This window comes from Perna viridis, chromosome 4 (genome assembly GCF_037379345.1).
Source record: "Perna viridis isolate PV_CMFRI_1.1 ecotype Kerala chromosome 4, ASM3737934v1, whole genome shotgun sequence".
In the NCBI taxonomy this organism is placed as follows: Eukaryota; Metazoa; Mollusca; class Bivalvia; order Mytilida; family Mytilidae; genus Perna; species Perna viridis.
In genome coordinates, this window is record NC_142448.1 from 14,219,888 (window position 1) to 14,235,351 (window position 15,464).

General features: G+C 33.9%; 1 protein-coding gene across 2 annotated transcripts; it reads right to left on the minus strand.

Moving 5' to 3' along the window:
* Positions 1–102: 102 nt before the first annotated feature.
* On the minus strand, positions 103–13,340 carry LOC148618971 (fatty acyl-CoA hydrolase precursor, medium chain-like). 2 transcript variants are annotated; one of them, XM_088578418.1, is made up of 4 exons: positions 13,283–13,340; positions 3,292–3,348; positions 1,273–2,813; positions 103–871 (listed from the first exon to the last, which is right to left on the minus strand). In XM_088578418.1, the coding sequence occupies exons 3-4, from the start codon at positions 2,811–2,813 to the stop codon at positions 406–408; spliced, it is 2,007 nt and encodes a 668-aa protein (XP_088434544.1). In that variant the 5' UTR covers positions 3,292–3,348; positions 13,283–13,340; the 3' UTR covers positions 103–405. The 2 variants fall into 2 exon arrangements, with proteins under 2 accessions (XP_088434544.1, XP_088434545.1); XM_088578419.1 differs by lacking the exon at positions 13,283–13,340 and adding an exon at positions 7,855–7,996.
* Between the last annotated feature and the right edge of the window lie 2,124 nt (positions 13,341–15,464).

Here is a 15,464-nt window from a genome sequence, read left to right on the forward strand (position 1 = left end):
CCCGGATAAAGATGGTTTCAGTATGTTGTAATTAAAGTAGATCATACCTATTACACAGAGCGTTATTTTCTGTCATCTTGCAGAATCATACAGACATATATATTTTCTCTTAAGTAATTTTATTCGAAATGATGTAAAATAATCTGTTTAAATTATTTTAAACGAATTTTGGACATAAAGATTAGTATGGTTAATTTACGAACATTTTTTGTAAAAAGAATCTAGGGGCGATAATTGGCGGGAAAATGTAGAAGTGTGATGGGATTTTTCATGATATTTCAAATGCTTTCATGGTGATTATATAAAAAACCTTCAGTGTGCCTAACAGAAGGATTGCCCTTTATCATTCATTCGATGAAATACCCACGTGATCATACAGTCTTGGAAAAACCGCGGCTGATTCCGCTACTCTCCATAGAAACGGTAAGGCACGAGCCACCCTGGGATTTTCCGACTGGGAAAAGTCCTTCTATCGAACCAATAATTATGCGGTTTGTTCTGGATTCCCTTCGATAAAACATTTATAAAGAGTTGAGATGAAGGATTTAACACGTATTCATAACAGGGAAACTTGCGACATCGAGCACGTCTGTATTGGTAAACCCGGGTCAAAATCATCCTAGTTAATCTTGATGATAATTTTTTGTCTTGTTTGTCATTGCATCCGTTCTTTGAAATGGTTTTATCAGAGTGCCTCATGGCCATAGAATCTGTATGGTTATTGATTATGTTTGGTATCTCTATCAGCCAAAAGTATTCTCTATTTTTGTACAGGTCCTGTTCTGTTTTAATGTTGACATCCAGCGCTTGATATGTTTTGCTAGTTTGTGTATAAGCTGGCCAAGTTGGCAGATTACCATCATTTGGATCTCTGCAATTACAAAAAAAACTTGGATACAAATTTAGAAATTGCTATAAGACTAAGACACACTTAGTATTACCTTTGATCACGGAAATGTGGTTCTAGTTTTTTATAAGGTTGATTCTTCTTGCTTAGCGTCATCTTAGAAAACACATTCATTAGAATTATGAAATAAATTATCTGAACAAACGCGTGGTGTGTTTTTGTTTTCGTTACGGCTACAAGCATAGAAAGGAAATCGCGGGGTCAAAGAACGAACAGTGTTGTATAATAATTGATACTTGTTTTCATTTCCCTTTTTAAATAAATCTATTACATATTTTTTATTATAAAATTATTGCTTGTTGAATTGGCTTTTATAATTCGCTAAATAACTAGCAAGTATGTTTGGTGGTTGTATATTGACTTACCCATACTTAGCAAAATTAGCCCAATATTGCATCATAGTTATACTTAGTTTGAAATCTTCTGATTTCTTTGAGATGAAGTTATAAAAGGGGAACAACAGGGGTAATTCTGAAGCATGACTCGATCCTTCAAACCAGAGCGGTGTTCTCTTGCTGAGTATTGTCCGTTTACTGCTGATGTATTGGAAACTTTTAGAGGTAGAATTTCTGTCTGAATGAGCATTTAAGACCTCGACTGATTTGCTATAGAAATAAAAATCTCCAAAATAGTACACACTGTCCATACTTCTGTATGTTCCGTCAAGAGAATGACCGTATTGGGTACAGATAGCTTTTTGAACATCTGTCTGGTTATTATAAATATCGGATACCATTGTAGCCACAATATGGTCACAAAATACAGATTGTGGTACCCCTACTTCTATATCGAAATTGTAAGTCTTTTGAAACTTTTGAAGATTACTTCCTAGTAGTAACGAACCCTCTGAATCTACGTTACCAACTACCATGTCAAGTGAGCGAAAAAACTCGTAAGCGGCGCTGGATTTGTCCTTGAGAATCTCATTTGGATCATTCTTTATCAAGTCCCTATCAATTCTTGGTGCAAATACTAAATAAAAGTGAGGAGCTGGTAAAGGAAGACTATATAGATATTGCAATGCTTTCTGGAGATCAATTGCTGATTTTGACCTCAAACATATCATTCGTTCATTCTCTGAACTGGAATTGCAGTTAACAACTCCCATGAGTCTGTTTGAATAGTAAACCAACTTTTGTTCTGTTGCAAAGTATGATGTTGCAACTCCACTTTGGGCGATAACGCGAGAAAATAGTCCTTTGTTTTCCGGAATTAAGCTATGAAGAGAAACACTGAAACCTCCAGCAGATTCCCCAAATATTGTAATATCATCTACATTTCCCCCAAATGATTCAATGTTTTCTTTCACCCATTCAATTGCCAGTTTCTGATCCCACAATCCATAATTCCCCATTGCAAGTGAACTTCCTGTACTGAGGAAACCAAAAACACCTAATCTATAGTTAATAGTGACTACGATGACGTCGCCGACAGACGCAAGGTACGCGCCATCATACAACATGCCAGTGCCGGACAAATATGATCCGCCATGAATCCATATCATAACAGCCTTTTTGTTTGGTTTATCTGTAGGGATGTAAATGTTTAGAAACAAGCAATTTTCTGACATTGTTTTGTTTGGAATAAAAGGTTTCATTATTTCAGAGGGTTCCGCTTGGATACATGATGGCCCAAAAAGTGTTGCATTGAGTGTATTAACCCAAGGTCCATATTTTACTGGCTTCTGGAATCTTAAATTTCCAATAGGTGGTTTTGCAAACGGTATACGTCTAAACTCATCGTAAGTATAAGACTTTGATCCAATTACTTTAGCTTGTCGCAACCCTGTTATTTCTCCACATGGAGTTTTAATAGTGATCGTTGACTGTCCTAAAACAGCGGCAATTGTTCCGATTCCAAGTACCAGGGAAAAAGTCACATTCATGCTTTTAGCGTCTGTCTGCATCTGCAATGTTCAACTTGGTTAATTATTTAATTTGCACATGTGTCTATCGTTTATAAGTATGCACATGAAATAAACTCTTATTGCATTGCCTTGATTTAGTGGTGAACATGAAGTAATGTTCCATGAATTACTAGAGTCAGGCCTTAAAGCCATTTTTGATTTGCTTCGCGTGTTCTTCCTAAAGATTTTTTTTTTTCGAATTTCGTCAAAACCAAACTCAAACAATATTAAATCAAAATACATAAAAAAATACAGTTAAAATAAAACGAAAAAAATATAGGAAAATGAAGTGTTAAATCTTATTTTTTGGAGTCAAAATCATCATTTATTCTACCGGTTTTTTTGGGGTTTTTTTTTGTTGTTTTTTTGGTTTTTTTTTTTTGTCAATGAAACCACAACAGTGGCTGAAAATGATTCAGGCATCGCATGAAATCTTGGTTCGTTGTAAACAGATATCATATTTTACAGTAGCACTCACAAGAATCTACGATCAAGTTTCTAGGCAAAGACCATAGTCAATGGAAAGGAGTGAAACCTGAAATGGGAATGATTAAAAAATCATAAAATTCATAGATTATGAAAACCAGCATGCAAGAGAAATTTCGCAGTTTTTTTTTTCATTCAGAAGTCGTAATAAGTTTGCATTCTTTGATGACTTGTTTCATCGGACTGTTTGATCACGTGGTGACCATCGAACCTGTCGCCAGTCATCCCTTGCGTATTAATTTCTCACGTGACCTTGGGAAAAAAGTTGTTGAAACTGAAGGGGCGCAATTCGGGAAACAGTTATACTGATTTTTAATAGGTGGGTAATTTCACAAAATATCACCTAATATAGACATCATTCTTTTTTTTCATATATCCTCAGTTGATGAAAAAGTTTTTTACAGCACCTGTGGCCCCTGTTAATTAGTGCCTTCTCTTCACCAAACGAGCATCATGTCAAATTTTGATATATTCTTAGATATTAAACAGCCTTAGATAATATCAAAGAGAAAAAGGTTCTTATGCAGAAACATAACATTATTTCTGCGTTATTGAGCATATATGAACATAACAGATTATGTTTTATGATATACCATTTAAATAAATCTACTTCTGTAAAAATGTCTATTTCATTCAAAATCAGTTAAATGGGACAATTCGACAGAATCAATGTCCTTGCCTTATGGAAAAGATTATTTTAAGTTATGTTAGCCTATTTTAAATTTAGGTATGCATTACTCCTTCACTTTTAGCTAATAACTTGGCCTTGATTCATCACGTTTCAACGAATTACATTCACACAAAGTGCATTTTTTTGGACAAAAAATGTGTCCCAAAACACTTACATTACATTCACATTATCGCTGCAGAAAATTTTACCCTAAAATCATTGTTTGAGCCTTAACCATAACAAAAACTTCACTTAGATGAAAAAAATTAATGTAATACCTTGTCCCAGAAATTTGTGTGAATTACGTTACCATTTTCCCTTACACCCTTTATTATTTTCCAATATCTTTTACTTTTGAAAAGTGGCATTAATTGAATCATCAATATTTAAAGAAAAAGAAATCATGTAATTTTTTTTCTGAGAGATAGAGGTTTTTTCCTTAAATAAGCCGACGAGGCTATCGTGCTACCGCAGCCGTAGCCTTCCCTGCACGAGTCTCGTACGCTAACAGGCTATCTTAGGGGAAGCTTCCCGTCTTAGGCCGACGAAGCTATTGTGCTACCGCAGCCATAGCCTTCCCTGCTCGAGTCCCGTATGAACCAAATTTTGATAGAAAATGGGTTTTTACATTTAAAATGTGAATTACGTTACTACGTTTACAGTAGAATATAATGGAAGGACTGGTTCCAAACAAAGACTGTGAATGGAAGTCAGTGGCCGCTTATTGGTTTTGAAAAGGATTATCAATAATTTGAATCAGTTTCTTTGATATCTCCGTCAAATTACAAATTCAATGATTTACTTTATTGTGAAATACGCTACTGGATATTTTTTCATACCGGATAAAAATTACTCATGGATAGTTGTGTACGTCTCTATCGACTTGTAGCACCGTTCTACAATATTTGACGTCACACATAGCCAAATGGTGTTTCTACGTCTATTTCTGGGAGAAATGTTATGACGTAAATGTTGAGGTAAGCGATGGTATACTTATATTGTCTATCATAAGATGCCTATTTGGGTAAAGTTATTTCAATTTATTTAAAAAAATGTTTAGATAATATCAATAACTATATAAATATCAAATTCATAACATTGTGTTTGGTCATCTGTGTGTAAACAACAGATAAATTGGGGTAACATAATTCACAGATGTAGTAACGTAATTCACTTATTGTACTTAAATCACAACATTGACTGTAATTTTCAATCTTCTCCTACAGATTATGGAGAAAATTAGAGCCCAGATTCAGAAGGAGTATAGGGAACGCAAGAAACGCAAAGATTGGGACAACTATTTGAAAAAAGAAACTGAGATGGTTAAGAAATACTATGTAAAGACTTCAGAACTGTCAGATAAAAAGCTGAAGAAAAGAAGGAAAATGATTCGCCGAACGACGAGAAACACCCGAGAAAAGAAGAAAGAAGAAAAATGAAGGCAACAATTTTGAACAGATTGACGTCAACAATAATGCAAACAATAATCAAGATTCAAACACAATATCAGATCAACCACGGCTCACCCAAGTGGATGAAGGACCATGCGACTCAACTACAAATCCAGATTCCCTTCCAAGTACATCTAATCAACAGCTGCATGTCAAAATGAACTTTAAAACAACAGCAAAGAAAAGTAAAGCCATTGCGAGGGCTAATAAAAAAGATCAAGGAACTTCATTCGCAAGTTGAAAACTTAAGGCCATCAAATGAACGAATAAAAAAAAAAGTTTTACCGGCAGAGTAAGTCAATGTCAGGGAACTTGGGCGATTCAGTTGCGAGTTCGACAAAAGAAGATACAGTGTTGACACCAAGGAGAAGAGTTAGACCTTCGATCAGCCGGTATTTCACCGTCAAAACCTAAAGGTAGATTGTTTATAAAGAAACTTAAATTTCAGTACACTTTGCTTGATCAAGTTAAAATGAATCTTAGAGAAAAAGTCAGTCAGAAGGAGAAACCACAGTCTCGTGTGCACATGTTTTGTGGAAATCTCATTTGGAAATATAGGCTTGAATCTACACTAGCAAGCAGTCTAGGAATACCCAGAAAAAGAGTCTATAAGTGATGAAATTAAATGAGTATGAAAAAAGGACGTTTACACGTTAGAAGAGTCAACATAGTCAATAAAGTGCTCACATTTCTAAGTCGGGAAGGCTGGTGCTGTGAAAGTTACTGGAAAGTTACACAAAAGCGAGCCCTGAATGATTATCTCTACAATCTCCACATCAAATTTCTGTCAGAAAACAAAGATATAAAAGTCAGTCTTTCTGTCTTTCCTAGACCACGTCCTAAAAACCTTCAGCTTGTCAAATACAGTGACAGAAAGACATGCTTGTGTCAGAAACGTCAAAACTTGGCACTGAAAGTAAAAACTTTGAAACATCTAGAAATTACCACTACAAATAGTCCAGATAACCTAGTACAACAAAACACTGCAGAGATTTGTCAAAGATAGATTACGCTGATGTAGAGCGGGTTAAATTCAGTCAATGGAAACGAGTCGATATTGAACACAAGGGAAGAACACTCAAACGCATGCAGATTGTAACAATCGAAGAACCCAAGGAAGAATTTTGAAATCGAATGGAGAAGGGAATAGAAAATTTTCAGACACACATTGAAAGAGTCAAAATACAGTATAAACAAGTTCGGAAGTTGAAGGAAACTTTGCCTACTAATCACGCGATTTACCAGATGGACTTTACAGAGAATTACACTTTATAGGAGTCATTGAAAAATAAAGGCTTTTAAACCTGATTTTTTTACATTTTTGCAGCATATCAGTATGATAATCAAACACGAATTGATTGTTTTGATTTAAACGATGATATCTTTAAAGTGTATGTTTTGATACAACATACGTATATTTCAATTGGATTTACCAAAACATACTAATTTTTGTAGAAGCACAAATCATTGTTCTTTGTGACTTACGTTACAATGACAGACCTGTTCGCCATGTCCATATACCTCATTTATCATTCCACATAGAAGAAAAGCTTTTTTTAGAATGCTTTTATAATTTAGTTGTAATTAACAAAGAGTAATCAAGGGAACCAAGGTTATAGCGGTAATCAAAAGAATGTAATCCAGGGACAAAGACATGGAAAACAGACACACACAACAAAGAACACAAAGTAACTAAAATCATACATACAAAGTAACGAAAGCAAATGAGCAACTCGGACTCCACTAAAAACTGGGAGCATGGACCAGGTGCGCCGGTAGGGTAAGCGTCCTCTGCTTTTCTAGAAACACCCGCCGAGTTGCTCATAAAAAGTCAAGTCCGGGGTAGACAAACGAGGAAAGGAAAACTATGACACGTTGAACAAATCAGTTTTTATGTCGCAGATGGATACACCGTAACGATCCACGAGTTCATGATGACGACCATAAAACTTCTGACTTATTCAAGTTATTAATTTATTGGAAAAAAACTCCCCCATCAATTAACAAGACGGATTTTCAAATAGAAATATTGATTTTACTTTACTGCTAAAATATAAATGAAAATTTTCAACCGGGTCGCCCCTTCTTTTTAATGTCCTTTATTGTTTTTTTACGAGTCTCGCACAGACGGCACATGTATGGTAAAGTTCACGGTGTTCGCTGATTTAGGTAATGCCTACCCCATATTATTTGTTATTTTAATACATACACATATAACAATCAACAACACCCGTTGAAAACTGTGAAACATATAAGCTCTTGTCTAAGTTTAAATAGTAAAGATTTTATTCACCAAAAGTGTGTAGTTTATGTTTATTTGGAATATTTCACAGTACTGCATGCAATTATAATGGAACTTGCTCATTCTCTGATTAAGCCATCGAACAAGTATATGGAGTCCAAAAGTACTGAAAGATACAAGTTATTTGAATACCCGTTTAAGTCTCTCAGGACTGCTACTTGTCGGGATTCTGTGAATCTGTTTGCAACGGTATTTAGTACTGTAGATGTGGCAGAACCCAGCCTTTGGTTAATCGGATAGAACTCGGAGTATGTCCTACTACTGGTTGGGCTGCTGTGTTGATGCTCTGGCCTGGTTGTATGGTCATATATTAGACAGCAAAAAAAGGCCAATTTACATGTTTTGAAAGGATTCAACAGTGGTTTAGCTACAAAACCTACAATGCACTTATATGACTTTGGGAGAACCTTAATTTTAAAGCTGTTTAGACATGTAAAAATATTTGGTTCAATCCTATGACAAGCAGAAGCAAATGATATGTAGTGAAATTGGTGGGATAGAAAAAAAAACATGGGAGATTGGTTTAACATGTACATTTATAAATGTATATCGTCATATCTATGAGTCTGAAAAGTTGAAACATATTGGGTGGGGGTGGGGGTAATATTTCTCTCATTTGTCTTGTCTAAGTGTCAAAATCAAAGATATGCAAAATTAATTTCTAGTTAATATTCAATAAAAGAACTTTTGCATTGCTGGAAGATACGGAAAACCCATCCCAACTTTAAAGCAAAATCTTATTTGATAAATCAACATCCTCGTATATTTAAATAACAATCAAAGTACTAATGTACTGCATCAATTTATATCGATCGTTTGAATTTTTACGCCTCAGATAATCGTCAAATTTCAAAAATAGCGTATAAAAGGAAAGTTCGGGGAACGAATTCAAACGTATCTAAACACAGCTTATTGTTGTAAATGGTTAATATCATATTGAATTATTGGATTTATTTTTAAATTAATCATTCTGATTACGAAGGCCATTAAAAAAAATCGCACACACCAAAATTCACGATGCATCATTGCAGTGCACCAGTTCGCGTTATATTCAGGTTTTGATGTCGGTTTACATGAAACACCTTGATAAATGAACACAAACTCTTTCACATATTGCATATTGTAATCGAACTACAAGGCGTAATACTACCATTTCATGCCTCCATTACTTTCTATGTTAAATTCAGCTATTTATAAGGCTCGTAGCAAATTTTACGTGAGTACAGATAGTGCTGGAGAGGTTTCATTACCATAGGCACCCTTTATCTTAACTCTCATAAAAATGTCAACATACCTTTAAGTTATGTGCCTTCTAAGAAAGAATCGTAAAGTTAAAGTAGACAGATGCAGAAATCACTACTTTCGTTTTGAAATTAAGTCATATCAAGGGTATAGAGTTTTTGTCCAGAATTATTTTACCCACACTTAGAAAAGAAAATGAAGTTTTAAGACTGTTGATTCACCCAGCTTTCAGTCCAATCGGTACTCAGCATACCTCTTTATATTTCATTTCTATGAACGATGACTATTTATAATCTCGCAGGGTTTTCATTTCTAGTTAAACATCGAAAGCTTTATTATGCGTCTACAGGGATTTGTATATTTAACACCTTGGCGTCTTTAACTAAGAATAAAGCATCTATAGACAATTTGAATATATCGACAGTGAGCGATTGGATTATTCGAGTAAACGCATAGAAATAAACAGGTACTGATAAGAGGTTAGATGTCAACTACTTTTAATTGAATCATTGTCAATTCAACCAAATTAAATTAGCATATTTAGTTCGCAGTAAAAGTTGTTTATTCGGTTTGTTTATTGGCGTAAATAGCATCGAATTAATTATGATGTATTAGAAATACCTATAATGTGTACCTAACTATCTGCATTTGAACCTTAAAGAGGTAAGCCAATGGGACTATTTTCCTGCGGTAGTGCAAGATAATTGCAGATGCTAACAGGCTTTACAAATCTAAATGCTCTGGCGACTGCTATATCAATTCTGATCTTCGATCTAAATTGATAATAAAGTTGATAATAAAATTGAAAATGATAGCACTTTCCGGACATCCTTTATATCCTTCATTTCGTGCATTACAAAGCTAGAACATCGTTACTTCTAGGAGATAATTCGACTGTCTGTGGATATAAATCACTAAAATCCCCAAAAATCTTTCGTAACACAGTGTTAGTTAATCATTTGCGCGATGTGAGTGACGCTGACAATCAGCTGACTGTTCCTATACTTGGTTTAATTTTCGTTTTCGTGTTTACATACATACTCAATACTGATAGACCCGGTTTGCACTCATATGTATAACAGGCGAAGCCCCCCCCTCTCTCCTGGATGTATTTTATCTCAGCTACGCGCCTGTAGAATACATTTTCTTAACGTCCTTGGCTATCGTTCGGGGTCTCTCATGGACGGTGTAAAGCATCAAAGCGTGTGCACAGTCTCCGGCATAGTCAAACCCGTGAATGTTGGGCATTGTGTCTTCGGGGAAATTAGTTGTCATGTGACCACGTTCATTCGTTTTTTTATAAAATATTTGTTATTCTGTATCATGATGATACTATTATTTTATCAGAAACAAAGGAAAGCATGCAAAATTCTTTGAACATTTTTAATTCTTATTGTGAATCTTGGAAGCTCCAAGTCAATACAAATAAAACTAAAGTTATGATTTTTAGCAAGAGAAAAGTTAGACAAAATATGGAATTCTATTTAAGTGGCGAAAAATTGGAAATTGTTGATACTTATATCTATCTTGGTGTGATATTGAAATATAATGGTTGTTTCATTGAGACCAGAAAAAAAAAAACGCGTAGAACAGGCTAATAAAGCCCTTTATAGTATTTATAGGTTAATGAACGTATACCAATCGATTTACAGCTAAAATTATTTGATTGTATGATTGAACCGATTCTACTTTATGGTTCAGAAGTATGGGGTTATGAGGACTTGTATTTAATTGAACAAGTCCATCTAAAGTTTTGCAAGAGGATTTTGAGAGTACGAAATACTACGCTAAATTTCATGGTTTACGGGGAATTGGGAAGATTTCCATTAGAATTGCGTGTTAAACTTAGGATAGTTTCTTTTTGGATAAAATTATTACAATGTGAAGGTAAACTGAGTAATATTTTATATAAACTGATGTTTTTTCTTCAAGAAAACGGTGTCTATAATTTTCGATGGATACAATGTATTAAACAAATATTAAATGATATTGGTATGAGTGAGGTATACACGAACCAATTTTCATATGTAAGCATTAAGCATGCTCAAATCACCCTACAGGATCAATTTATTAAAAAATGGTCCAGTGATATTCAACTAGCTTCCCGTGGCGAATTTTACTCTCTAGTCAAGAACTCCTTTGGTATTGAACAATACCTGCTGAAATTATCGGAATCACACAGAGTGTGGATTACAAAGATGAGGACATCTAATTTACATCTTCCGATCGAAACTGGTAGATGGTCTGGTATCTCCAGACATGAACGTATCTGTAAATTATGTAACCAAATCGTTGGTGATGAGTTCCATATTCTTTTCTGTTGTACGAATGATAAAATTGTCAAAATAAGGGAAAAGTATTTACCAAAATACTACTACATTAATCCGAATACTAAGAAAATGGAAGGTCTCCTATCATTTTGTAATATCCCTGTGTTGAGATCGTTATCAGTATTTATTAGAAATGTTTCTACTTTATTGTAACTGAAATGATTATATGTTCATTGTACTATTGTATGTATGTTTTATGCTCGTTTCGTTGTTGTTTGTAAAACTATTATATACTATTGACCTCATGTAACCCATATTTATGTATGTGTCTGAGTGTATTCAATAAATCTGAAAATCTGTTAAATTCATTTGAATTACTGCATTATCGCGTGATTTAATGTCGATCGGGGACCTAGTGATTCAATTTGTAATGCGCACGCTATATACAGCGTTGTATAACCTACAACAGCATTTGCTGAATCTTTGACCCAGCAAAATACTTTTTGGGATAGAATCCTGCGTTCATCATCATTTCATGTTCATTTTATCATCCACTTCATGTTCATCACCTGTATATAGCTAAAATATTGCTGCTCGGGCGTTAAACCCCAACAAACAAACATAAAAATTCGCATACTGTCATCTAATTGATGTTTTTGCCCAATTCACACTATCGAAATCCGATTTCCTGAGGGGCCAACTAATACAACATTTCGATATATTATAGTTGGTCCATATAATACTTTGGTAAATCCATAAAAAATATTCCTGGTACATGCGGTGCAAATAAAAGTTCTATTACACCTTAACGAATTGAGCGAGCGAACTGCAAATGAATTGATTTTTCTAAAAGAAAAAAAAACTGCTAATCACTTGTCATATGAAGAGTTGGTGTTTTGAACGACCTAAAACGAATATGAAACGAATAAAGCACATTCAGTTGCATTATTAACCAACGAAGAACGAACATGAACTTGAATACGGAACGAACCCCTACGTACTAGCTAACGATCTGAACGAAATGAAAAAAAAAACGGGTAGTTAACGAATAAAACGAACACATAGCGAACACATAATGATTTCAATTTTTGACGAGAATTCGGCCATTTATATTTAGGAATTTCGGGGATGAAATAGAAAAATGGTAAAAATTTTCATCAGAACTTGTTATAAAATGGTTAAAAAAGATGAATTTTCGATTTTTTTTTGTAAAAAAAAATTAAAACATCGACCCCTTAAAAAGAATTAAGTGCCTGTGCACTAGTAGGAAAGTAAAAAATTTCAACCAAATTAAAGTCAGAGACTTGATCTGAATTGATGTCCTTGTACAAGCTATTGCTATTTGCGCCGAGACATTCACACATTGCAGACATATTTTTAAGTGTTATCAGATTATTCGCGAGTATAATGATCGAGAACTCGAGTTCTAAATTTTGCCATCCCTATTAAATATAGATAACAGATAGGGGATTAAATCTGATTATCACATTGTTTTGTTTAAAAATCAGTTATCTCCATATTTAGCATATGTTCATTCTGAACAAGAATTATAAGATAAACAATCTTTATGTTAAGTCCTTGCTATAGTATACTAAAATTAACCTGTTAGAAATCGAACACCATTCTCGAATTACCATCTTAGCACGTAATATAAATTATATATAATTAGCAAGCACACATTTCCCACGAAATATAGTAAAAAAAATGTTGTTTGAAACAACTACTTAGAATCCAAGTATGATTTTAGCGGTTTTTTGTTATTTTTCGGCGATTTTTTTTAAAGTTTAAACGGCGGCCATGTTCGAAATTTGAAAACCTTTCTATTTTTTGCCAAATTTGGTTTAAATCCATTCCGCCATTTCCAAAAACATCGGCGGACAAGACGGATGTTAGAAGAAAGAATAGTGATAAAAAAGAGAGTAAAACATGTCATCGAACTGATAATCATGGAACATGTGCATAGCCCTGCAATTAAAAATGAATACAAATATTTTGCCTGCTTTTATGTTTCTGAAAACACCCAGAGTTCTTAACTTTAGATGACTTACCTACAACGTTGATACACAATGTGTTGAATGTTTATTTACTGATGACATAGCGATTTATATTGGCCTACATCTACAATATACTTGATTAGTAGGTAACTATGTTTACTAATCGTTAAAAAAAGTGTTCATTAAAAAATATTAAGCAATTAATTTACAATATCATCAAAAGTTTTATAAAGTCGATCTCTTTTTCTCGGGGAATATTTCATATCTTTCGAGGACAATACGTAAACTATAATTTGTTGGGAGTATCTCATAAAATTTAGAAGCTGCGGCTTTAAGTGCCTCAAGTATTCCTCATTTAAGCTTACTACATAGAAATATAAAGTTGAAACTATGATTAAGATTGGATAAATTGTGAAAAATTGCTGAAATATTTTCAATGTTAACATAAAGTTATGTTTAGTTTTATTAGGTGATGTAAAATGTTCATGGGCATTTACCACAGTACAAACAATCGCCAATAACTTAAAATTAAAAACATAAGCAAAGTAAGATATAACAATTCGTACCGTTTGATAGAACTATACATTGTTAATTAAAATGTTGGTTTTGTCAATGTCATTTACAAAATGCGGTCAATTTTTAACTTCTGTATATACTTTTCATAATTTTATTCCCCCTGTTACAAAGCAACACTGGAGATGAATCTTAATCTAAATGATCGATGTTTTGACGATTAGCATAGAATACCATCAATCTTATTGAGAAAAAGGTCGGGAATCTCTGCTTAGTCGCTTTAGTATACAAGTTAAAAAAATACATATATCACAAAATTAAATATATATTGTTGACCATAAAATGAATGTTTTAGTGCAATACATTATATCTATATTAATCTCAGGATCTTTACTTCCTGTTTGATGGCCTTTGGGGTGTAATATTAAATTTAAGTACATAACGAGATGAAATAAGAAATAGATCAACCAGGAATGTAACGAGTAAACAGTTTTTAACTTCTAGAAGCTATGGTTATATTTTTTATTATTATACAAAGATATCCAACGGAATTTTCGATGTCCCCGACTGATTGCAGTCCCCGTCAACAGCAGTTGCGAAACATTACTATGATAAACAACTCGGAAGCAGTTATGCCTGCATATTTGGAACACTATGCTTTACAGCATAATGTAATTTGTACGCATCGAGGTTTGGTAAATAAATATTAAACACTCAAAAAAAAAACACCCCAAACCAAAGAAAACAACAAACATAAAACAAGATAAATAGCAATATTAACTGTAATAATCATTATTAAAAGAATAATGAATCGGGAAAAAACAAAACAAAATTAAAGCAAAAATCAATACTTTAAGGTGCATGGAAAGATACAAGCCTGAATGTTCCTGGAATGGAAAGATACAAGCCTGAATGTTCCTGGAAATAAAATAGATTGTTCAGTGAAAGAATATGATCATGTAACTTGAATGTTGCTACAAGATTGAAGTCATCAGTACAGTAGTTTTATTGTCGTCATCATTTTGGTTATCTTAAATTTTGTTTTTTTTTTGTCTATTTTCCATGTCTGGTCTTTGTCCCTGGATCTGTATCACCCGGTATTAACCCGGGACTCCTATATCACCCCAAGGGTCACTATAGCCCGTGGGGTAATAAAGATCGAAGGTTGATACCACATGTGATACAGATTTGACATATCATGTTAATCAGTTCATATATTTTAACTGTACTTTTATTGTGTTCTGTGTAAAAAAGGGGACGATATATGTCTTGGTGTGTGATATAATGTAAAAGATATAGGGCTTTAATGCATATCGAAAAGGTATATTTTAACCCTATATCGCCCCCCAGTCTGGTCACACTTGAAGTATAGTTAAAATATATATGATAAACGTGACAAGTCAAAACCTGTATCACATGCCGTATCAACCTTTGAGTCAGTGACCCATTGGCTGATACATGTATAAGGAATCTCGGGTTGATGCGGCATGCGATAGATTTCAGTATTAATCATGTATTCGAAACTGCAGTATTTACTGCCAATTATACGATAAAATGGAATAATACTATTTTATACAATAGATAATAGAGACCAATCAACACCAATGATATCAACTAACACTGCAAGAGAGATGCCACTGAACGGCCAAGAAATTGTAGTTATTTCTAAATGCCTACAGCAAAGCATACCGGTATCATGTTTATCGGGAGACTGTGTAAAGGA

Excerpts from the sequence above, each read along its gene's own strand:
- LOC148618971 (XM_088578418.1), bottom strand. The coding sequence starts at position 2,813 with ATGCAGACAGACGCTAAAAGCATGAATGTGACTTTTTCCCTGGTACTT. Across the intron at positions 872-1,272 it reads GCTAATTTTGCTAAGTATGG|AGATCCAAATGATGGTAATC; the intron begins GTAAGTCAATAT and ends TTGTAATTGCAG.